Source organism: Salmo salar, chromosome ssa01 (assembly GCF_905237065.1).
Source record: "Salmo salar chromosome ssa01, Ssal_v3.1, whole genome shotgun sequence".
In the NCBI taxonomy this organism is placed as follows: domain Eukaryota; kingdom Metazoa; phylum Chordata; class Actinopteri; order Salmoniformes; family Salmonidae; genus Salmo; species Salmo salar.
In genome coordinates this window covers 75,369,963-75,395,053 of record NC_059442.1, presented here as the reverse complement: position 1 = coordinate 75,395,053, position 25,091 = coordinate 75,369,963, and the positions used below count along the sequence as shown (strand labels likewise).

The following is a 25,091-nucleotide window of genomic DNA, read 5'->3' as shown; positions in this document are numbered from 1 at the left end:
ACAATTAGGCTGAGGGAATGAGGTATGCTAAGTAGTGAAATGGAGGTATAGTAAGTAATATGACATTTAGCAGACGCTTTGGGTGGCCTTGGGAATTGAACCCAAAATCCTGGCTTTGCAAGTGCCATGATATACCAACTGCGCAAATACAGCAGATATGTATAGATGTCAGAATTCACATGCTGTTATCAAGCAAAATTATAGCTTATTTTAAATGCCCAATGCAGTCAAAAACTAGATTTTCCTGTGTAATTAAAAAATATATATATTTCCACAATATGAGGTTGGAAAAATACTGTGAAAATTATGATAATGCCCTTTTAGTGTAAGATCTATTTGAAGAGACCGCATTAAATTTCAGCCTGTTTTGATGGGATGGCGTTTTGGCCTGACATCACCTGATGGTAAATTATATAATAGACCAATAAGAAGAGTTCCAAGCCTCTAAGCCAATAACAGCACATTTTCAGTTTTCCCCTCCCCACTCAGACAGTCTTAGCAAAATTCTTGCTTGAGAAATTGCACTTCGCTAAGAAGCTATTTTAGTTTATTTTTGATAATTTTAATTTAAAACAATCACTCTAAAGATACTTAATTGTTAGCCAGAAATGATTTGATATTGAGATAAAACTGCTGCGTTGGACCTTTAAGCTACATCCAAGTAGAATGACAACTGCTGAACCTGTAATGGCTGCATCCGCATTAGACATTTCACAGATGCTCTTTACACAGACAAACGACCAGTTCTTGTAATATCTTTTTTTTTTTTACTATTCATTCAAACAAGTTAACACAGCCATATGTTAGATTATTCCAGCCCTCCAATATAGTAACTAAAAGTTTTTTTGCAACAGCTGTGCAATTTAAAAGAAATACAAAAAAAAAAAATGGCAACCATAAACCTAAATTCTATATGCCCTTCCCCTGCTACCATACAGCATGTTTGACATGCTATTTGCATACTTATGTCAAAGCTGATCTTGAATTAACATGAAAGTAATCCATTTTATAGTTTCTCATCAACGGGGAGTGTTCAGTATTAGATCATTTAGTAAAAGATGCATTGTAACATTGATGCCAGAATGCATGTGCCCATAGAAGAGGTGGCGAGGAGAGAGTGCCTTCAGAAAGTATTCACGCCACTTGACTTTTTCCACATTTTGTTGTGTTAGTCTGAATTTAAAATGGATTAAATTGAGATTTGTTTGTCACTCGCCTACACACAGTACCCCATAATGTCAAATTGGAATTATGTTTTTAGAAATTTTTACAAATGAATATCAAATTATAAGCTGAAATATCTTGAGTCATTAAATATTCAACCCCTTTGTTATGGCAAGCCTAAATAAGTTCAGGAGTAAAACTGTGCTTAAGTCACAAACTGCATGAATTCACTGTGTGTGCAATAATATTGTTTAACATGATTTTTAAATGACTACCTCATCTCTGTACCACACACACATACAGATAATTGTAAGGTACCTCAGTCGAGCAGAGACCTTCAAACAAAGATTCAACCACAAAGGCCAGGGAGTTTTTCCAATGCCTGGCAAAGAGGCACCTATTGGTACATAATTGGGGTATATATCTCTTTTGGCGATGTGAAACCACTCTTAATTTGGCCCATGGAGCTGGTAGACAGCCATATTGGAAAACTGCTGCCCTAGAGTGGTTCAGCTACTGTAGATGCGTAAAAATAAAAAAAGCAGACATTGAATATCCCTTTGAGCATGGTGAAGTAAATTACACTTTGGATGGTGTATCAATACACCCAGTCACTACAAAAATACAGGCGCTCTTCCTAACCCAGTTGCCGGAGAGGAAGGAAACCGCAAAGGATTTCACCATGAGGCCAATGGTGACTTTAAAACAGTTACACAGTTTAATGGCTGTGATAGGGGGGAAAAAAACTGAGGATGTATCAACAACATTGTAGTTACTCCACAATACTAACCTATTTGCTGAGTGCAAAGAAGGAATCCTGTACAGAAGAAAAATATTTCCAAACATGCATCCTGTTTGCAACAAGGCACTAAAGTAATACTGCAAAACGTGTGGCAAAGCAATTAACATTGTCCTGAATACAAAGCGTTAGATTTGGGGCAAATCCAATGCAACACATTACTGTTTACCACTCTCCATATGTTCAAGCATAGTGGTAGTTGCATCATGTTATGGGTATGCTTGTATTCGTTAAGGCCTGGTGAATTTATCAGGATAAAAACATTTACTAAATGGAGCTAAGGGTAGGCAAAATCCTAGAGGAAAACCTGGTTCAGTCTGCTTTCCAACACATACTGGAAGATTAATTCACCCTTCAACAGGACAATAACCTAAAACAAGGCTTAAATCTACTTAATAATCTATGGCAAGACCTGAAAATGGTTGTCTAGCAATAATCAACAACCAAATTTGACAGAGCTTGAAGAATTCTTAAAAGAATAATGCGCAAATATTGTAATCGCTGCCAAAGGCGATTCTAACATCTATTGACTCAGGGGTGTGAATACTTAAGTAAATGAGATATTTCTGTATTTCATTTTCAATAAAAGGTGCAGAAATGTCTAAAAACATGTTTTCACTTTGTCAATATGGGGTATTGTGTGTAGATGGCTGTAACAACAAAATGTGGAATAATTCAAGGGTTTTGAATACTTTCTGAAAGTACTGGATATAAAAACATGATGATTGACAGTAAGACAACATAAAAACACTTCATAAAAACAACAAACACAGAACTGCAAGAGCCTACAAAAAAAACTAAGTCAAACATTGGTATATAAATATGATAATTCTAAAGTACATCTCTCAAAGACTTGTCGCATGAAAACGTGATCTGCAGTCCTATTTTAAGAAACAAACAAATAAAGAAACAAAAAGAATACATTTACGCTTGGACATGTGCACTTCTGTTCCGTTAAAACATGAAATAAACTGACATCTTCTGCTTTAAGAAAACATCTATGTATAGTACATGCAATACTTTTTTTGCTAAGGAAAAAGATCAAGGTTACAATATACGAAGAAAGTGGATCAACAGTTTGTTCACATTGTCCGGAGCAGAGGCGATAGCTAGCTAATAGAGCTTGTGTGCTAATATTCTCTGTTCTCTGTTTTATTCACACTTGGCATTTCGATGTCATTAAGTCAAACTTGGTGATTAAAAAGCACACAATGGTGATCAAGATCCTTCCTTCCTTTTTGTTTTTAATTATTCAGGTAAATCGAGGAAGGAGGAGTGCAGGGATACGGGGGGAACAGGGGAGGGGCTCAGATCTTGGGCAGCTTGGGAGCGTTGACGATGGGGTTAGTTTCCTGGAGGAAGCGGCGTCCGGCGCTCTTGTAGTTGTACGTGCAGTCGTGGGTCTCTGCGTAGCGGTGGGTGGCGCAGAAGTTGTTACCACACCTGAGAAAACAGAGGAACATAACAGCCCTATTCATATATGCCACTCGGACTGTTATCCAAAGTGACTTACAGTACAATGAGTGCATACATTTTTAATTATAGTACAATGAGAGCATACTTACATTTTTTGGGGGTGTTTAGGAGGTCACAACAGGAATTGAACCCACAAATTTAGCCTTGCTAGTGCCGTGCTCTTACCAACTGAGCGACACAAAATGATTAGAAACCCATCTTTTATGGCCATATGGAATCTGGCCGGTAAAGGGTCCTTCTAAACATCATCAACACCTTGATGTGTCGTCTGCATTTTCAATCAATTACAAAATGGATTACATCTCAGTTGACACATTGTCAATTACGAGCCCAGTACTGAAACACCTTATTATCTAGAGATTCTTGAGGACACTTATCTTTAACTTTTTTTTAATAGCTCTAACCCTTCTCTATCCCAGAGGAACTGAAATAGAGATAACAATCCACTTGTGTAGAAAAACTGGACTTTGGCCTCCCGAGTGGTACAGCGGTCTAAGGCACTGCATCTCAGTGCGTCACTGCAGTCCCTGGTTTGAATCTAGGCTGTATCACAACTGGCCGTGATTGGGAGTCCCATAGGGCGGCGCACAATTGGCCCAGCATCGTCCAGGTTTGGCCGGGGTAGGCCGTCATTGCAAATAAGAATTTGTTCTTAACTGGCTTGCCTAGTTAAATAAAAGTTAAATTAAAAAATAAAGGCCCACTCCACATTGCTTTAACTGTGACTCATCGGTTTTCAGATAAGGGAGAGACAATAGAGCAGGGATGAACCAGAGTCAGCCGCGGGAGGAGTTTTTCTTGAGCGGATGGTCAGGGGGCCAGAACATAATTACAAATCATTTGCAGACTGAAAACTGACCGCAAGAAGCCCAAACATATATAATATTTGACTAAAACATCATTTCAAACCTTGCATACATTTGTATACAATCACATATCTCTCTATTATTCGCGGGAATACTTTGGAATAGATTTTGCAAATTACTTGGAGTTGATTTGCTGGTGTTTTACAAGAAACCTACTAAAGATAGACTATTGAGACACACACACCAAGTGGAACACTTATCACAGTTAGATTACTCAGCACTAACCAATCACAATCTTTTGAACACAGCTTGACTCTAACATTAGACGGTTATAGTGTTATGATGAGAGATTACACAGTTCCAGTACACGTTGTTGCATCACCACCACACACTGTGTGCCCTAAGCAATGACAGGGGAGGTTGTTATACTTGATACTGGGGTTGTGGTGGTGACTGGTGAGGGAGAATGCGATATCGTGCTGTTGATGACATGAACACTACTGGACAGGAAAAACTCCTGGCATAGTCTAGGCATACCTAGCAGTAGTAAAGATACACACATAAAACAGACATATTGAATTAGAATGAGTAATGAGTGAGAGAGTGAGAGCTGGCACAGACAAGTGTTTTTTCCTACCTTGAATTCTTAGCTGGTAGCGAGGGCAGACTTTTAGACAAATAGGAAGAATGGAAGATGGAGTGTGAGAGAGTGATGGAGGGAGGGAGAGAAGGGAAGGGAGGGAGAGAACGATAGAGGGATTGAGAGATGTACCTGCACTCGTAGCTGGTGGCGAGACCAGTCTTCTTGCCACAGAGGAAGCAGTGTTTAGAGCTCTTCTTCTTCCTGCTCAGTGGGACCTTGACGGGAGGAAGGTGATATGTCGGGGTACCTGGAAGAGATAGTCACACAGGATAGTTGTGTTCTACTTTGAAGAAAGAAGTTCTGGTTTACTTTGAGTAATCTAAATAATATAGTAAGCCAAGAACACTGAATTAAACTAAAACATATCAGGAGCAGTCAGTCAGGCCTGGTGTACCAACATGAAATGATGTTTAGTTACCTAACTATTACTAAGGCAACATGTAAACGAAGAGACGATTAAAAGAAATGTATCGATTGGGTCTGGTGAGGGAATTGTGATCATATCTTAGACTCCTCACATCGCATGGAAATTGTTATTTTCCTACTATTAGTAGCTTAGACACTAAAACTTGTTTTAAAAAAATATATGGAAATAATAACCGAAGGATATCCCTAGTTCCAGTGTGGAAATATTTAATTATATACATTGTAAACAGTTTTTTCCCCCCCAAACACATATTTCACACTCGTTCACAAGCTGTGAAAACGCTGTTCTCTTTTCCAGCTCATAACTATTCCAACACAAGTCACTCTCTGCCCAAAACAATCACACCCGTGGATGCAACCTTGTTCAGTTTACGAGGTGTGGAGATAAGGTTCATGGGCAAGGGTAACAGGACAAAGAGAGAGAAGGGGGAGGGGGGAAGAGATAGCAAGAGTCAGCAAGAAAGACAAAACAGCAGACAGAGAGAGAGATGGACAGACCGAGAAACAGAAAAAGAGAAACAGAAAGAGAGAGTTCACAGAGCTGGAGAGAGACATGGTGGAGCTCAGAGAGCTAGTCCACACAATCCAGACAGAACAACAAAAACAGACCAGCACAACAACACCCCCCCAACAAGACCTGGAGGGCAGAAGGTGGAGATGGACGTCAGAGATCCGGCTGCTCTACGGACTGAGGCGGGAGAACTTCATTATTAAAAGAGGCACACATGGCACTGCAGGATGAGGTCAGAAAGCTGAGCTGTGACAGAGAGCAGGACACTCCCCCAGACAACACAGGACCCACCAACCCACCTCAGACCAGAACCACAATGGGACAGACAACAGGACCCATCAACCCAGCCACACACCCAACCAGCTGAGACCACCCCAAACAAACTCTGAACACACCCTATATAGGCCCCCCCAGATAAGACCTATGCCCCTTCTGCCCACCCCACGCCCCCCACGGCAAGGAGCTCAACATGACAGCAGGATGTATGCTCAGGCCGTGAGTAGAGCAACAGGCCCAACCTCCACTATTACACCCGCCCAAGCCCCATCCTGCAACCGAAGAGGTATGTATCAGATGCTCTGCTCACGTTACTGTGATGGTCCGGGCCTAAACCACACAAAAACAACACTAGACACGATGGAACACAAAGCTTTCTCATCCTGGAATATACATCCTGGAATATACATCCTGGAATATACATCCTGGAATATACATCCTGGAATATACAAGGTCTGAGGTCATCTGCCTTTGGCCTAAAGAGCAGGAACCCAGACTTCAAAGACATTGGAAATACTGACATTGTCATCCTACAAGAAACATGGTATAGAGGAGACGGACCCACTCATTGCCCTCTAGGTTACAGAGAGCTGGTAGTCCCATCTACCAGGTGTGAAACAGGGAGACTCAGGGGGTATGCTTATTTGTTATAGAGCAGACCTAACCCACTCTATTAAATGAGTCAAAAAAGGAACATCTTACATCTGGCTAGAAATGAATATGTGCTACCAATATCCCCCCAGTAGCATTCCCATACTTTAATGAAGACAGCTTCTCCATCCTAGAGAGGGAGATCAACCATTTCCAGGCCCAGGGACATGTACTAGTCTGTGGTGCCCTACATGCCAGAATTGGATAAGAACCCGACATCCTCAGCACACCGGGGGACAGATGCATACCTGGAGGTGACAGCATTCCCTCCCCCATATACCCCCCTAGACACAACTATGACAACATTACCAACAAAAATGGGTCACAACTCCTGCAGCTCTGTCGGACGTTGTGCATGTACATAGTCAATGGTAGGCTCCGAGGGGATTCCTATGGTAGGTACACCTGAAGCTCACCTCTTGGCAGTAGTACTGTAGACTACTCCGTGTACAATGTAAAACACCAAATAATGCATGCAGAGCAGAAATAATCCGTTACCCGCTAATTATCAAAATCCAGAAAAGAGCCGTTAATTTCTACAACCACCTAAAAGGAAGCGATTCACAAACCTTCCATAACAAAGCCATCACCTACAGAGAGATGAACCTGGAGAAGAGTCCCCTAAACAAGCTGGTCCTGGGGCTCTGTTCACAAACACAAACACACCCCACAGAGCCCCAGGACAGCAACACAATTAGACCCAACCAAATCATGAGAAAACAAAAAGATAATTACTTGACACATTGGAAAGATTGACAAAAAAACAGGCGCAAACTACGGTATAATGCTATTTGGCCCTAAACAGAGAGTACACAGCAGCAGAATACCTGACCACTGTGACTGACCCAAAATTAAGGAAATCTTTGACTATGTACAGACTCAGTGAGCATAACCTTGCTATTGAGAAAGGCCGCTGAAGGCCGACCTGGCTCTCAAGAGAAGACAGGCTATGTGCACACTGCCCACAAAATGAGGTGAAAACTGAGCTGCACTTCCTAACCTCCTGGCAAATGTATGACCATATTAGAGACACATATTTCCCTCAGATTACACAGACACAAAGAATTTGAAAACAAATCCAAGTTTGGTAACTCCCATATCTATTGGGTGAAATACCACAGTGTGCCATCACAGCAGAAAGATTTGTGACCTGTTGACACAAGAAAAGGGCAACCAGTGAAGAACAAACACCATTGTAAATACAACCTATATTTATTTTCCCTTTTGTACTTCAACTATTTGCACATCATGACATTTGTAATGTCTTTATTCTTTTGGACATTTTGTGAGTGTAATGTTTACTGTTACCGACAGACAGGCCGGCCGACCGACCGAGAGACAGACAGAGACCGACAGACAGATAATAGGGATGAAGGCCTAACAGGACTGATATAAAAAGGGTGGTTAGTGTGACACAGCAGACAGGAGAACCTCCCAGCCAGGCAATGGGCCATGAGATTGGATGTGGTTGTCCTCCTCACTAATCTGCTCTGATTTACTGCTACAGAACATGCTCAAAAGGCCATCCACACGAAGACGAGCTGTTTGAAGGGAAACAGTTTGAGCAAGGCGAGACACATAATCGCTAATCTTGATTACATAATGAGTAGTTATTTGGGATGCAAGGTCATTTGTAGATTAGTGAAGTTCGACTGCAATGTAGCCAAAGACGTTCTGCTGTCCTTGGCTCATTGTGTGGTGTGTATGGGTTATTGTGTCTGTGCACAAACTTGTGTGTGTTAAACATGAACGTAAATCTCCTCTCCTGTTGATGGTGCTCATTCTGCAGCTGAATCGTATTAATACTGAATGCCATTGCCGTGCAACACTGCAATGCTCATATAACATGCATTGGCTGCTTTCACATAATACTCCCCTGTGTGTGTGTGTGTGGTGTGTGTGTGCCCTTACTGACACTAACCCTAGGTCAGTGAGCTGTTTTGTTACTGTGTACATGCGTTCATGTGTGAGTGTGGTGTGTTTGTCCATGCGTCAATGTGTATGTGGCCTCAGTCTGCCTCTACCCCCTAGGTCTGTCAGAGAACTGTTCCGTCTCTTTCTGACAGTGTGTGTGTGTGTGTGTGTGTGTGTTGTGTGTGTGTGTCTTCGCTCCGTGGCAGTGTGTTGGTGACCGCCCACCCTGCCTCACCAGGCCAGACACACAAAGGCAACAATCTGCAGGGCAGCCTAATGCTGCAGACAACAGGCCCGGTGCTAGGCTACTAGCATAATAATGTTGCTTTCACAAAGATTTGGGTGGAAAACACACCATCAACAAGCAGCTTTCTTCATCTCAATAAACAGAGTATAAATAGAACCACCAACCCTGGGCGATTTTGATTATATTTGGATAAAAAATGCATCACATTCCCTCTTGGATTCAATGAGATGAGGATCTGAGAATGACTCATTACTCTATTCTTATTTTCTTAATATGATTAAAGGACAAAAAAATATATATTAAAGACTTGTTCTGCTTTTGAAATGACACCCTATTCCCTAGTATATAGCGCACTACTTTTGATTGGGGCTTGCATTTGAAATGGCACGCTATTTCCTAGTCCACTACTCAAGACTACTTCTGACCAGACCCAGGCCCCTGGGTTTTTAGGGTTGTCCCACTCACCTAGTCTTCTTATTGAACTGGAGCCTCCAGCTGATCCCAGGCTGTTGGTTGACTGAAACGATGAGAAGAGGTTTCAGACAAGGTCAATAGAGTACCACGAAACACAGCCCTTATTTTAAATGTTTCTAAAATCCCCTATGGGAAAAATGAATGGTGGAAAATCAATTGGAACCATTTCCCTGTTTGACCGCTAGGTTTTATGGGTATTATGACACCTCCACTGTGGGGCTCTATCAACACCGCACAAAATAGTCTGGGTACCAGTCTGTTTAGTGATTGTTCCACTCCTTAAAACTCCTTGTCATGCTGAACATTATTTGGCAATGACAGAGTACAAGGAGTGGAATGTTAGAAAAACAGGTTATGGATTTCAGGCTACGCAAAAACTATACAGTGTACAACAGTACAGTACCTCACAATACAACACAAATGCACTATCACTGTGCTTCTTTGAGTTGCTTATTCCTATTTAGGCAGTTCATCATTGAGTCCTCATTTGTGGATAGTGCCCATTTTCCATCCTAGCTGGGTTGTAGTATATCAATAGTCTGTCCTTACTACTTACCATGTAGGAGGTGGCTGCTCTTCGTATGAGGTCCTCCTGGAGTAGCTGGATGTTGGCTGGGAGGGAGAGGGCCGTGGAGCCTAGCGTGCCAAGCCCGGAGGCCCCAACAGCAGGAAGCCCCAACCCGAGTCCCAGGCTCGGTTCTAGGACTCCCCTGCTGCTGCTGCCTAGGGACCTGGAGGAGGACAGGGAGGCCAGGAGCTCCGTGTTGCGGAGGGACCCGAGAGGCTCCTTACAGGCCTGGTTGGCCAGCTTGGTGATGCCACGCGCCTCGCTTTTACTGATCATCTCCGGCCACTTTCCTGGGGAGTCCACATTGATGCCTCGCAAACGAGAGCTGTGAGGAGGAGAGGAGGGGCTAGCAGGAGGAGGAGGGGCGAGAAGAGTGGTGGGGTGGGAGGAGGAGTGGAGATTGGGTCGTAGGGGTGACATTGCTGAGCCGGAAAACTCAAAGGGTTGTGGTAGTCTTGGTCTACTTGAGGGGGAGGATGATGAGGAAGGAGAGTCGGGAATATGATGAAGGGTGTTGCCAAGTAAAGGTGTCCTCTCCCCTTTCCAGGCTAGCCTATCAGTACCACCCATTGCCCAGTTGTTTAAAGAGTTCATCCCCACAGCTTGGGAGAGCAGAGAGGGGGTGGAAGGGAGCTGGAGCTCTGCTCCAACCCCCAGGGCTCCGAGCCCATCCAACCCACCCAGATCCATCTCTGGCTGGGAAGAGATATCCAGGCTGAGGGGATCTGAGAGCAGGTCTCCTCCGTACAAAGCTCTAGGCGGTGTGGGCTCCAGCAGGCCCACCGCCTCCTCCAGCAACCCCAGGCCCAGCGCCTCTCTTCTGGGGTCAGGCAGCTCCGTGGCCCCACCAACCTGACCCCTGCTGGAGAGCACGGGGAGCTGCGGGTACACACAGTCCCTCATGAGCCTGGCGCTGCCGATCTCCAACCGGGACACTTTGGGAGGGGGTCTGATAGACTTGGGGATGGACTCCCATGGCTCCTCCTCCTGGAGCATGTAACAGGACGAGGAAGAGAAATAGGGCAGAGCTCGGCCGCTGCTTGACAGGTGGGTGGAGGCAGAGGCAGCAGCGGGAGGGGAGGGAGTTGTGGATCCCTGGTCCCTGATTGGAGGTAAGTGTGAGGCGGAATGATGGGATTGGTTGATCTCAGGCAGGACGCGGAAGAGGCGGTGGTGTCGGGGTCCAGAGGGGTCCAGAGAGCTGCTGCAGGGCCGGGGACCGACGGGGGGAAGAGGTTCCAACTTGGCAGACTTCTTAGGCTGGGGGGTGGAGACAAAGTCATACAGTGTGTTTGAGGGCTTCAATTTGAGCAAGGCGAGGAAGAGAATCACTCATTCTGATTAGATAATGAGTAGTTACTTAAGATGCAAGTTCATTGGTAAATCATTGAGTCACACATTGAGGCTGTCACAAGTGGGCTTGCATTTTGAAGTTTTAGGTTTAGGATGCAGTTAGGCACTTTGCCAATAAAATGCTTTGGACAATAAATATCTATTTTCTCTTCCTTTCTAACCGTGTTAATGGCTAGAAATCAATTACATCCTATGGAAAGAATTAGGAAGTAAAATCTGTCTACCTTCTTGTTGATGTTCATGTCCTCCATCTTGGCTTTGAGCAGCTTCATCTTGTTCATGGTGATACAGTTCTCCAGGGTTGGCTGAACCAAAGCCAAGCCCTCACTGTCGTTGTCCTCCTCCTCAGAGAACATGTTGTACACCGAGCCACCACTGGAACACACGCACACAGACATGTTAACAAAGATCACACATGGACAGGCTTTTTACGAGGGAGAGATCAACAGCTTGACAGTCACAATCAGAATAACAGACATCCTGTTCTAAACTGTCCTGTCCTAAACTGCTTCAGTTCAGAATGATGACACGTTCAGCCATGCTGACCTTGACCAGTGATCTATTGAGGAAGAATATTAACCTGGTCTATTTTTTTAGACTCTCTCTGTGTATGGGAACTACACAACATGACCAAAAGTATGTGGACACCTTCTCATCGAATGTCTCATTCCAAAATCATGGGCACTGATAAGAAGTTGGACCCGCTTTGCTGCTAATAACAGCCTCCACTAATTTGCGAAGGCTTTCCCCTATATGTTGGAACATTGCTGCAGGGACTAGCTTCCATTCATCCACCAGAGCATTAGTGAGGTTGGGCGATAAGGCATTACAATTCATTCCAAAGGTGATCGATGGGGTTGAGGTCAGGGCTCTGTGCAGGCCAGTCAAGTTTGTCCACACCAATCTCCATGAAACATTTCTGTATGGATCTCACTTTGTACACAGTGGCATTGTCATGCTGAAACAGGAAAGGGCCTTCCCCAACCTGTTCACACAAAGTTGGAAGCACAGAATTGTCTAGAATGTCATTGTATGCCATAGCTTAAAGACTTGCCTTCACTGGAACTAAGGGGCCTAGCTCGATCCATGAAAAACAGCCCCAGACCATTATTCCTCTTCTACTGAACTTCACAGTTGGTACTATGCATTCAAGGCAGGTAGTGTTCTCCTGTCATCCTCCAAACCCATATTCGTCCGTCTGACTGCCAGATGGTGAAGCGTGATTCATCACTCCAGAGAAGGCGTTTCCACTGCTCCAGAGTCCAATGGCAGCGAGCTTTACACCACTCCAGCTGACGCTTGGCATTGCACATGGTGATCTTTGGCTAGTGTGCGGCTGCTCAGCCATGGAAACCCATTTCATGAAGCTCCCGACGAACTGTTCTTGTGCTGACGTTTCTTCCAGAGGCAATTTGGAGCTCGGTAGGGAGTGTTGCAACCGAGGACATCATTTTTTTGTTACGTGCGATGCACTTCAGCACTCGGCGGCCCCGTTCTGTGAGCTTGTGTGGCCTACCACTTCACGGTAGAGCCACCGTTGCTCCTAAACATTTCCACTTCACAATAACAGCATTTACAGATTACTTGGGCAGCTCTAGCAGGGCAGAAATTTGACAAACTCCCTTGTTGGAAAGTTGGCATCCTATGGCAGTGCCACGTTGAAAGCCACTGATCTGTTCAGTATAGGCCATTCTACTGCCAATGTTCTCCTATGGAGATTGCATGGCGGTGTGCTCAATTTTATACACCCGTGTGGCTGAAATAGCATAATAGGGTAATTTGAATGGGGTGTCCACATACTTTTGTGTGTGTGTGTCATTTTGCCACCTACCCAGATAAATCACACTGATCTAAAATGTGTACAGTGTCTGAGTGGAAAGTGCTTTAAAAATAATGTAGTTGAATTGGGACTGGAACATTTTTACTGCACTTCGAAGCGCACTTATCTGGAGTGGCCTGTATTCACCTGAATGATTCTGAGACAGGGGTCAGAGTTCCGTCCCCTCGGTCGACGACCCGGAAGAAGTTGAGCTGGTCTCCCTCTCGGTACACCAGGAAGGTGACCTGCTTGTTGCTAGGCATACTCTTCTCCCAGCCCTCCTCCCTGCCTCCCTCCATCAGCTCTGCCATATCCTTCACTGGGTCCTCCACAGACACTGAGGGAGAGAGAAACCGGTCAGTCAATAAGCCAGTCAGTCAATCAATCAACAACCATGTCTTTCATGGACACTGTACAAGAGAGAGAATCAACCAATCACTGAGTCCTTCATAGACATGAGGGTGAGAGACTGTTTGGACAGGGTTCATCTCAACATGTTGCTACAGAGGTTACAGGGCTAAAACGGCCACAAATAGATGAATTTAATCTGTATGAATACTTATGGGTGTACAGCAGTGAACGCTGAGAAATCCAAACCCATCTCAACCTACCTCTCCTGGTGTTGATGGGTCCTCCTCTCATGGCCAGGACCAGCTTCAGTGTACAGCCCTCAGCAATACTGCAGACACACAGAAAGACAAGATAAATGTCAGCAATGATGGTTGGTAGAAACTGTCCCAAGTCCTTTGGAAGGCTAGGTTAAGCTACCATCGTATTGCTTTGCCTTACAGCTAGCTGGATTGTTCATGCATGGGTCATGTTCATTACGTCACGCAGCGGAAAAACTTAAATCACTCCCCGTTTTCCGTTTTCTTGTCTTTAGTGCCTAATGAACACGACCCTGGAAACACAGACCAGGCAAACGATAATCATTCTGGAACAAACATCCTTCCTCCGTCAGTCTGCGCTCCAGATGAACTTATGTACATGTCTGGGAATTCCGCTGGAAGTCTAGCGGAACGTCAGTTCAATGCAAATCCAACCCCTCGCACCCTCCATTTCTAAGACTTCAAAGGATGTTTTGTTGATCCTCAGACCTAACTAATCTCACCAGGGAACGATCATGTGGAAAATTAAGTGACAAGCGTTCATGACGCAACCACCATCTGCAACCTGTAGACCGGGTCTGTATCTAATAAAACTGAGAACTCACTACTGGGATAGGCTAGCTCTCCAAACACATTCAATACGTGACTGTCTGTCTTATATCAATCAACCAAAGATGTAGAATTAGCTAAGGGTTGGGGGAAATGTATTTACTACAAGGGGAATTACTTTAAGCAAATAGCCCTTTAAAAGTTACCCACTAAACTCATTTCAGTTAAACATAAATTACAAGATCAAAGTCGATGGTACGTTTACAGGGCATTGCTGTATATGAAAAAGGGTTCCCATTCAACTGAAGAGTAAAAAATAAGTTTATATACATTAGTTTTTTTTTAAAAGTAAAACAGTTTTACTGTTCATTAAGGCACGGAGCAAGAAATATTTTAACATGCTTTGCAACGGAAAACAAAAATGAACGATTCAGTCAGTTTGGTTCAAAATGAACACAACATTGGTAAACTCACCTGTAGTCATGCAGACAGTACTCATCCTCCAGCTCCAAGTTGTTCCAGATCAAGTGTTGCTGGGCAACGGGGATACCTGCAAAGAGATTTAAACACATTTACATACACAGCCCTGATTGGCGAACAGGATCGTCTAGACCAGGGCTTTTCAACTGGCGGCCCGCAGACCCGGCCTGTTTACCAATTTAGAATGGCGCTTTGATTCATTCTGAAATTAAGAACATACATCAGCAAAAAAAATCCAATGTTTAGTACCAACAGGAGCCCACGTTCAATATTTTCCAATGGGAGAATCTGCTTTCCTGTAGTCCTACCCATTAAGTGCTGTCAATCAATATCACCTAACATACCAGTTACAGATAATCAATCATAGCTGCTAACAGTGGTACAGCGTCTGTCTGCCCACCTATCGGCACTTCCACCGCAGATGAGATCACTACACTGCCTGATACACAGAGCGTGCTTTGTGTTCAACTCAGAGGCAAGTTAAAAAACACCATGGACTCCGTTAAGGCCATTATACACTATTATATACATTATACACTACTGAGCATCATGATCTACTTTTACATAATGATGTTCAGTGGCTAAGCAATGGTAATAATGCACTCAAGAGCAGCCTGTGTGAGCTTAGGGAAGAGATGGTTTTCTTGTGTTGGCAATCACAGAGAAGAGCAACTATCACATAACTAGTGAAATTGGTTGAGGAGTTCATATCAGAGGTTTGTTTTTTAGAGACATCTTCAATCAATTGAATGGACTTCATTTGGGACTACAGGGGAGCGATAAAAACAGTGACATGATTGAAAAACAGACATTTTTCAAAATAAATTATTTTCTCCGGGGATTTGAGCCCAGACAAAACCCTCCATTGGGCAACAATAGTCATCAGTACAGATCACTCACTCCCATGAAGTCAGAGTTTTTACATAAACTGAAAGCGAACTTTGCAACTATATTTGATGAGTTTAAGTCCCCACAGAGGTGCTGCAGTTTATTATAGGGATCCATTCTCAACTGAGATAAGCCATGCATAAAAAAGGTTTCTATGTGTAAAAAAACTAAACAAAGAAATAGACACAGAATGTGATGCTGGTCAACAGATGCCATGCATAAAAGGTGTCCTATTTGTAAATAAAAACAAAAGATGAAGCTTTGCATGTAAAACGGACAGGAAAGTACAGTGAAACAAAAATATAAATGCAACATTTTCAAAGATTTTACTGCGTTTCAGTTCATATAAAGAAATCAGTCAATTTAAATAAATTAGGCCCGACTATGGATTTCACGACTAGGAATACAAATATGTATCTGTTGGTCAGATACATACCTTAAAGATGGAGGAGCGGTGGTTTCAACACAGCGCCCCCTATCAGTCATCTAGTGTGTATATATAAATCATTGGTTCCAATCCCCAAGCTGACAAGATGAATATCTGTCGATGTGCCCTTGAGCCAGGCACTTGACCCTAATTAATCCTGTAAAACGCTCTTGATAAGAGCATCTGCTAAATGACAAAAATTCAAAGTAGGAGTGCTAATCCAGGATCAGCCCCCCACAATCTCTATAATATTATTCATTATAACCTAAAAGGCTAAACTGACCTCATACTCTGAGACGCTTTATGAATACAGGCTCAGATGTGTTGTTTGCAGGGGAAACACATTTTCTGCTTATTTGTTGAGAGGTTAGTTTCAGACAGACAGTCGATGTTCCGCTCCAGCAGACAGCCAGGCTCGATGAAACTCTGCCCAGCAGAAACACAATCACCACTATTACAGACCAGGGAGATGACTCATGCCCCCTAAAGGACATAGCATGCTACAACACACCGACGCAGGCCAAAATGCAAACTACACTCTAAAGACCATGATACAATGCATCCTAATTTAACTAGGCAAGTCAGTTAAGAACAAATTCTTATTTACAATGACGGCCAAACCCGGACGACGCTGTGTCAATTGTGCGCTGCCCTATGGGACTCCCAATCAGGGCCGGTTGTGATACAGACTGCATTCGAACCAGGGTGTCTGTAGTGACACCTCTAGCACTGAGATGCAGTGCCTTAGACATCTGTGCGACTCGGAAGCCCCTATACATAGTCATTCACATTAACAGAACATGCAAGTCCAGGACGCAACGATGTGCGGTCCTTAACGAATTCTGCTGTGCACTTTGGACATGTTAGAATAACTGTTCACGTATACTTTTCCTCAGCCAACAAGACAAGCACAGCAAAATCACTAGCCTGTCAATCTACAATAGGAGAAAAGTTTAGGCTACCTATTCTATTAGTCAACTTGTGGAGAAATAAATAGCCTACTCCAAACTGACTCTGGGACAGTTGTGGGAGTCAGACGATAGATCCCAAAAATAAATAAATAATAAATAAAAAAATAAGCATTAAGTCTGATGCAACAGAACGTTCATTATAAAATGTTGATAAACTATTATTTCTTCAAATTATAAATGCAGCAATGCACACAAGGCAGTGGGCTACACGTGAATGTTCGTTCCATAATGCAATTAGCAGGAAAACACCATTGGCAAAATGGCACTGAACATACAAGCGGTTTCATGTGACAAGAAAATATCCGTGAGAAATGTTGAAAAAGAGGAGCCCTAATATGCTACTTTGAAGCAAGGTAAAACATACCTCATTTTATGTATTAAAACGTTCAGGTTTCAAACAAAGTACGGTACCAGTCAAAAGTTTGGACACACCTACTCATTCAAGGGTTTTTCTTTATTTGTACTATTTTCTACATTGTAGAATAATAGAAGACATCAAAACTTAGAAATAACACATGGAATCATGTAGTAACTCCCCCCCCCAAAAAAGATATATATTTGAAATTATTCAAATTAGCCACATTTTGCATTGATGACAGCTTTGCACACTCTTGGCATTCTCTCAACCAGCTTCATGAGGTAGTCACCTGGAATGCATTTCAATTAACAGGTGTGCCTTGTAAAAAGTTAATTAGTGGAATTTCTTTCCTTCTTAATGCGTTTGAGCCAATCAGTTGTGTTGTGACAAGGTAGGGTTGGTATACAGAAGATGGCCCTACTTGGTAAAAGACCAAGTCCATATTATGGCAAGAACAGGTCAAATAAGCAAAGAGAAACGACAGTCCATCATTACTAAGACATGAAGGTCAGTTAATCCAGAAAATGTCAAGAACTTTGAAAGTTTCTACAAGTGCAGTTGCAAAAACCATGAAGTGCTATGATGAAAATGGCTCTCATGAGGACTGCCACAGGAAAGGAAGACCCAGAGTTACCTCTGCTGCAGAGGATAAGTTCATTAGAGTTAGCAGCCCCAGAAATAAATAAATGCTTCACAGAGTTCAAGTAACAGACATCAACTGTTCAGAGGAGACTGCGTGAAATCAGGCCTTCATGGTCGAATTGCCGCAAAGAAACCACTACTAAAAGGACACCAATAAGAAGAGACTTGCTTGGGCCAAGAAACATGAGCAATGGACATTAGACCAGTGGAAATTTGTCCTTTGGCAAACTTGAGATTTTTGTTTCCAACCGCTGTGTCGTTGAGATGCAGAGTAGATGAAAGGATGATCTACGCATGTGTGGTTCCCACCATGAAGCATTGAGGTGGTGTGATGGTGCTTTGCTGGTGACACGGTCTGTGATGCAGAAACCAAGCCATAAGGTTGAAGGAATTGTCCGTAGAGCTCCGAGACAGGATTGTGACGAGGCACAGATCAGGGGAAGGGTAGCAAAAAAATTTCGTTTGCCAAACGGCCCCTAAAAGGACTCTCAGACCATGAGAAACAAGATTCTCTGGTCTGATGAAACCAAGATTGAACTCATTAGCCTGAATGCCAAGTGTCACGTCTGGAGGAAACCTTGCACCATCCCTACGGTGAAGCATGGTGGCAGAATCATGCTGTGGAGTTGTTTTACAGCGGCAGGGACTGGGAGACTAGTCAGTATCGAGAAAAAGATGAATGGAGCAAAGTACAGAGAGATCCTTGATGAACCTGCTCAAGAGTGCTCAGGACCTCAGACTGGGGCGAAGGTTCACCTTCCAACAGGACAATGACCCTAAGCACATAACCAAGACAAGGCAGGAGTGGCTTTGGGAAGAGTTTCTGCATGTCCTTGAGTGGCCCAGCCGTAGCCCGAGCCCGAAACCAATCAAAGATCTCTGGAGAGATGTGAAAATAGCTGTGCATCCCCATCCAACCTGACAGAGCTTGAGAGGATCTGCAGAGAAAGAGAGAAACTCCCCAAATACAGGTGTGCCAAGCTTGTAGCGTCATACCCAAGAAGACTCAAGGCTGTAATTGCTGCCAAAGGTGTTTCAACACCTTTGGGTCTGAATACTAGTTATTTATTGTTTTGCAAAAAAAAAAAAAATTGCTTTGTCATTTTGGGGTACTGTTTGTAGATTGTGGGGGGAAACAATTCAATCAATTTTAAATAAGGCAGTAATGTAACAAAATGTGGAAATACACTGTAGGTATTACAGACTGGGTCAGGGAAGACACTTGCCAGCTGGTCAGCGTGTGATCCAAGTATTGCATCCTGGTAATCCGTCTGGCCCTGCGGTCTTGTGAATGTTGACCTGTTTAAAAGGTCTTACTCACATCGGCTACGGAGAACGTGATCAGTCTTCTGGAACAGCTGGTTATCTCATGCATGGTTCAGTGTTACTTGCCTCGAAGCAAGCATAGAAAGCATTTAGCTCGTCTGGTAGGCTTACGTCACTGGGCAGCTCACGGCTGTCCTTCCCTGTGTCGTGTGCAATAGTTGCCCTGCCACATCCGACGAGCGTCGGAGCCAGTGTAGTACGATTCAATCTTAGTCCTGTGTTGACGCTTTGCCTGTTTGATGGTTCGTCAGAGGGCATAGCGGGATTTCTTATAAGCTTCCAGGTTAGAGTCCCGCTCCTTGAAAGCGGTAGCTCTAGCCTTTAGCTCAGGGCGGATGTTGCCTGTAGTCCATGACTTCTGGTTGGGGTATGTACGTACAGTCACTGTGGGGACGACGTCATCAACACACTTATTGATGAAGCCAGTAACTGGTATACTCCTCAATACCATTGTGGTGTACTCCTCAATGCCATTAGAAGAATCACGAACATATTCCAGTCTGTGCTAGAAAAACAGTCCTGTAGCTTAGCGTCATCTGACCACTTTCTTATTGACCGAGTCACTGGTGCTTCCTGTTTTAATTTTTGCTTCTAAGCAGGAATCAGGAGGATAGAATTATGGTCAGATTTGCAAAATGGAGGGCGAGGGAGAGCTTTGTACGGGTCTCTGTGTGTGGAGTAAAGCAGGTCTAGAGTTTTTTTCCCTCTGGTTGCACATGTAACATGCTGGTAGAAATGATGTGAAACGGGAAATTATGTGAAACGGATTTAAGTTTCCCTGCATTAAAGTTCCCGGCTACTAGGAGCGACGCCATTGGATGAGCGTTTTCCTGTTTGCTTATGGCCTTTTACAGCTCATTGAGTGCGGACTTAGTGCTGGCATCGGTTTGTGGTGGTAAATAGTCAGCTACAAAAAAAAAAAATAGATGAAAACTCCTGGTAAATAGTGTGGTCTATAGTTTATCATGAGATACTCTACCTCAGGCGAACAAAACCTCGAGACTTCAATATTAGATTTCGTGCACCAGCTGTTGTTTACAAACATACACAGACCGCCACCTGTTGTCTTACCGGAAGCAGCTGTCCTATCTTGCCGATGCAGCGTAAACCCTGCCAGCTGTATGTTATCCATGTTGTCGTTCAGCCACGACTTGGTGTAACATAAGATATTACAGCTTTTAATGTCCCGTTGGTAGGATATATGTGATCGTAGCTCATCTATTTTGTTATCCAATGGTAGGACTGGTAGGTAGGACTAGGACTAATAGTAGGACTAATAGGACTGATGGTAGAGGCAGATGACCCAGTCGCCGTCGGATCCTTACAAGGCACCCCGATCTACGTCCCCGATATCTCTGTCTCTTTCTCATGCGAATGACTGGGACGTTGGCCTTGTCGGGTGTTTGAAGTAAATCCTTTGCGTCCGACTCGTTAAAGAAAAAAATCTTTGTCCAGTACGAGGTGAATAATTGCTGTCCTGACATCCAGAAGCTCTTTTCAGTCATAATAGACGGGAGCAGAAACATAATGTACAAAATAAGTTGCAAAAAAACACACACAATAGCACAATTGGTTAAGAGCCCGTAAAACGGCAGCCATCTCCTCCAGCGCCAATCAGTCATTCAGAAACATAGGATATTAAAGTTCTTCAGATCACATTGTTAGGATAGACTTGAACGGAGCTCGTCCAGTTTATCCTCCAGTGATTGCACGTTCGACAATAGAACGATCAAGTATTCTGCACGAGTGTTGAGATTTGGGCCTGGTCCAGGATTAGCAGTATGTCCTTCGCCGCCGACTCACAAAGTATAAATCTTCATCCAAATCAAGGTTAGTGATCGCTGTTCTGATGTCCAGAAGATCTTTTTGGTCATAGGAAACAATGGCGGAAACATTATTTACAAAAAAAGTTAAGATCTGCTGAAAAAAAAAAAACAATGCCACAATTTGTCAGGAGACAGTAAAAAGGCTGCTCTTCCCTGCAGCGCCATTCTGAAACACAGCTCTGTATGGGTTTTGACTGACAGCCGTTCTGAACTTGAGCACCACATGCGACAAGAAGTTGCCCACATCCCTCCCAGTAATTAGGCAAGTTTTGCAAATGTTTTGTCTGAGCGAAGGAAATGCTGCAAATTATAAATACCACTGATGTCATGTCACACAAGCAAGCCATCAATACACAGAAGTATATATTTTTTAAACCTGCATATTTAGTTAAAAGAAATTCATGTTAGCAGGCAATATTAAACTAGGGAAATTGTGTCACTTCTCTTGCATTCATTGCACGCAGAGTCAGGGTATATGCAACAGTTTGGGCCGCCTGGCTCGTTGCGAACTAATTTGCCTGAATTTTACGTAATTATGACATAACATTGAAGGTTGTGTAATGTAACAGTAATATTTAGACTTACAGATGCTACCCGTTAGATAAAATACGGAACGTTCCGTATTTCACTGAAAGAATAAACGTGTTTTCAAAATGATAATTTCCGGATTTGACCATATTAATGACCTAAGGCTCGTATTTGTGTGTTATTACATTATAATTAAGTCTATGATTTGATAGAGCAGTCTGACTGAGCGATTGTAGGCAGCAGCAGGCTCGTAAGCATTCATTCAAACAGCACTTTACTGCGTTTGCCAGCAGCTCTTCGCAATGCTTCAAGCATTGCGCTGTTTATGACTTCAAGCCTATCAACTCCCGAGATTAGGCTGGCAATACTAAAGTACCTATTAGAACATCCAATAGTCAAAGGTATATGAAATACAAATGGTATAGAGAGAAATAGTCCTATAATAACTACAACCTAAAACTTCTTACCTGGGAATATTGAAGACTCATGTTAAAAGGAACCACTAGCTTTCATATGTTCTCATGTTCTGAGCAAGGAACTTAAACTTTAGCTTTCTTACATGGCACATATTGCACTTTTACTTTCTTCTCCAACACTTTGTTTTTGCATTATTTAAACCAAATTGAACATGTTTCATTATTTATTTGAGACTAAATTGATTTTATTGATGTATTATATTAAGTTAAAATAAAAGTGTTCATTCAGTATTGTTGTAATTATCATTATTACAAATGTATATAACAAAAAAATAAATAATAATAATAATAATAAAAAACGGCCGATTAATCGGTCTCGGCTTTTTTTGGTCCTCCAATAAATCGGTATCGATTTAGCCCTGTCAATATAGGCCAACTCCCACAAGGGTAAAGGGTTAATGTGTGTGTGGAAAATCAACTACACAGATCCTTAATCTTTGCTTAGCGGATGAGCAGGGAGATATAGTGAGTTTTTGATGCTGTGAGGATATTTCTTTTTCCAGCACTACTAAAACAGAAAAGCTATTCTTTGCAATGGAATACATTTGTATGAGTCTGAGCTTTTGATTACTCACAGATAGATCATCACTCAAAGATTATTTCAAATTTTGAAGTGTAGCCAGTCCTGCTTAAGTAATGTTAGGGGTAGCTGTATAGACACCTACATGCTGGGTCAGTAAGAGTGACTACTGTTATGTACCATACCTTCCAGCCTCTGGATCTTGGCCTTGACAGAAATGACTGTCTCAAAGGGCGAGACGCGCAGCTCGAAGCAGGTCCCAGTCAACGTTTCGATGAACAGCTCCATGGTCTCGTAGAACGGCAACTTGTACCGGAAGGCCCCCACGCTGTCATCATTATAGATTGGTGGCTCCTTCCTGTCCGCCATCTTTATGTGGTTAGGACTGCTTTAGGGTGAGGGGGGTGTGGGAGGGGCAGCAGCCCAGGGGAAGGGAGAGAGGGATGGGTGCTCTCTGTTGTCACCACAGTTACACATCATGCAGGAAGCCCAAAGCTCTGAGGGAGAGAGAGGGCGAGAGAGTGATGGCTCAGTACCTTGCCCTTTCTTCCGAGTCTAAGGTCATCTATGTTTGTTCCTCATACACTGACACCGTGAGGCATAACAGTTGACCAAAAAAACCCAGCTATGCTGAGGGGAGTTGGAAAGGGGGGAGTTGAGTTGACATGCACCTGGTAGGTAAGGAGACCTTTACTTCCCTGACAACACAAACAACTATCAATATGAAACAACTATGGCCTACAATGTGCAAGGAAGCCTAACCCCTCTGCTAACACTAGTGAGCAGAACGCAAAGCATTCCTTTAATTTGGAAGAAGTGCGTATTAAAATCTTCACACACAGACACACTGAAATGTCACCAACTCTGTCACTTTAGACCCGGCCTATACAATTAGAGAGCAATAGTTTCAGAAAAAAAAATACAGAATTGAAGAGAAGTGTAAGGGTTCATAAGTGCCTTCATAAAACATTCAGCAGGCCACAAGGCCCAGGCCACAGCTCTTGGCTGCAGTATAGTCTAGCTAGCTGAAACTGACCAGCTGTTAGCCTATGTAATGCCATCAGGAGAAGTGTATGGTATCAAACACACAGACAACTCCATGCAGGCATAGGGGACTGGAGGCCTCTTGACAGTTAACCTGTATGTCATGTGACTACATTAATATTTCATTTTAAAAGCATGCAAATGTAAAGTTGTGGGCTGATTGATACTCGGAACGACATGAGATGTGGTGAGATTGGAAATCTGTTTAGTGAATTACTAGGGAGAGATGGGATTTCTGTATTTGTTGTGGTTTTAAGCAGATTAGATTCCTTTCACACAAACACTGTAAAGACCAAGTCTACTGTATCCCTAGCTGAATTTCTCAGCACCACAAATGAGAAAATCGGCTACTGTATTCCCAATGTTAAGGGCCTACACTATGACCATTAGGCTTTGATCTCTGCTAAGAAAGAAAACCTGGAAACCTCAACAGGACAGGTGGTGTGCAATGTGAAGTGAGCTGAATCTGGTTTCAGTAAAACAAGACTGACTAGCCAGCTATCAACCCAGCGTTACATTATAACATTTCAACCGATATTCCATTTGTGTCAATCGTGAAAAACAAAGAGTCTTGATCTTTCCTATCAGCGCTTACAAGACAGAAATGTGGCTACACTTAGCAAATACTAGACAAAGGATGCAGCTAGATAACTAATACATGACCAGACAGGAATCTTTCCTGGCTCTGTCTCACCAGAACCCCCTTTTATTTTTTTACTCACCGTAAGAGCATCCAAGAGAGGGTCCCTATAACTGGCACGAGTATACCAATGAACAACTGGCTGGCGTCCCAAGACTAGAACCACTCCGTCTTTAACTAGCTGGACATAGAACAATAGTACAAATATAGATAGTAACGTTATTATCAAAGCAAATGCATATATTATCTAGCTAGCTATTTCGTATACCTAACTAAATAGGTTGTGACTCTAGCTAGCCAGAACCAGTTAGCTCACTAGCGTTAGCTAGCTAACCACTTTAGCAACCCAAACAATGGCTACCTTGCTTGGGTCGATGGCTGCTGTAAGCTGCTACGCGTACTCTCCTTTTCAGATTCGGCATTCTAGATTATAATGAAACGGTTCTACTTATCTCCATGTTTTAAAATAAAAAGGAAAGCTATTCTTATTAACCATGAACAGTGGTAGATCGGTAACCCTTGGGATTTTCCTGAACTCAACTCATCTCACCTGTCAAAAAAAACAGCGGCTCCTGACCAGCCCATTGTGACTTCTCTTGATTGACAACAAAGGCACCATGACGTAACGTGTTCTCTCTCTGTAGGTGAACCAATGGGGAGTACACAGAGGCGGGACAAATA

General features: G+C 43.1%; 1 protein-coding gene across 3 annotated transcripts; it reads right to left on the bottom strand.

The window, feature by feature from the left end:
• Positions 1-744: 744 nt before the first annotated feature.
• zfand4 (zinc finger, AN1-type domain 4) lies at positions 745-25,051 on the bottom strand. 3 transcript variants are annotated; one of them, XM_014215364.1, is made up of 11 exons: positions 24,961-25,051; positions 24,493-24,591; positions 22,912-23,223; positions 14,759-14,834; positions 13,739-13,806; positions 13,275-13,464; positions 11,533-11,683; positions 9,944-11,215; positions 9,379-9,430; positions 5,018-5,135; positions 745-3,406 (listed from the first exon to the last, which is right to left on the bottom strand). In XM_014215364.1, the coding sequence occupies exons 3-11, from the start codon at positions 23,093-23,095 to the stop codon at positions 3,271-3,273; spliced, it is 2,247 nt and encodes a 748-aa protein (XP_014070839.1). In that variant the 5' UTR covers positions 23,096-23,223; positions 24,493-24,591; positions 24,961-25,051; the 3' UTR covers positions 745-3,270. The 3 variants fall into 3 exon arrangements, with proteins under 3 accessions (XP_014070839.1, XP_014070846.1, XP_014070851.1); XM_014215371.2 differs by having other exon boundaries at positions 24,772-24,981; XM_014215376.2 differs by lacking the exon at positions 24,493-24,591 and having other exon boundaries at positions 24,961-25,008.
• Positions 25,052-25,091: the final 40 nt, after the last annotated feature.

Bases quoted from the DNA above. Each gene is read 5' to 3' on its own strand.
- zfand4 (XM_014215364.1), bottom strand. From the start codon at position 23,095: ATGGCGGACAGGAAGGAGCCACCAATCTATAATGATGACAGCGTGGGG. The intron at 13,807-14,758 runs GTGAGTTTACCA...GTGTGTCTGCAG, and splicing joins TACTGTCTGCATGACTACAG to TATTGCTGAGGGCTGTACAC. The intron at 3,407-5,017 runs GTACATCTCTCA...CTGTTTTCTCAG, and splicing joins GCCACCAGCTACGAGTGCAG to GTGTGGTAACAACTTCTGCG.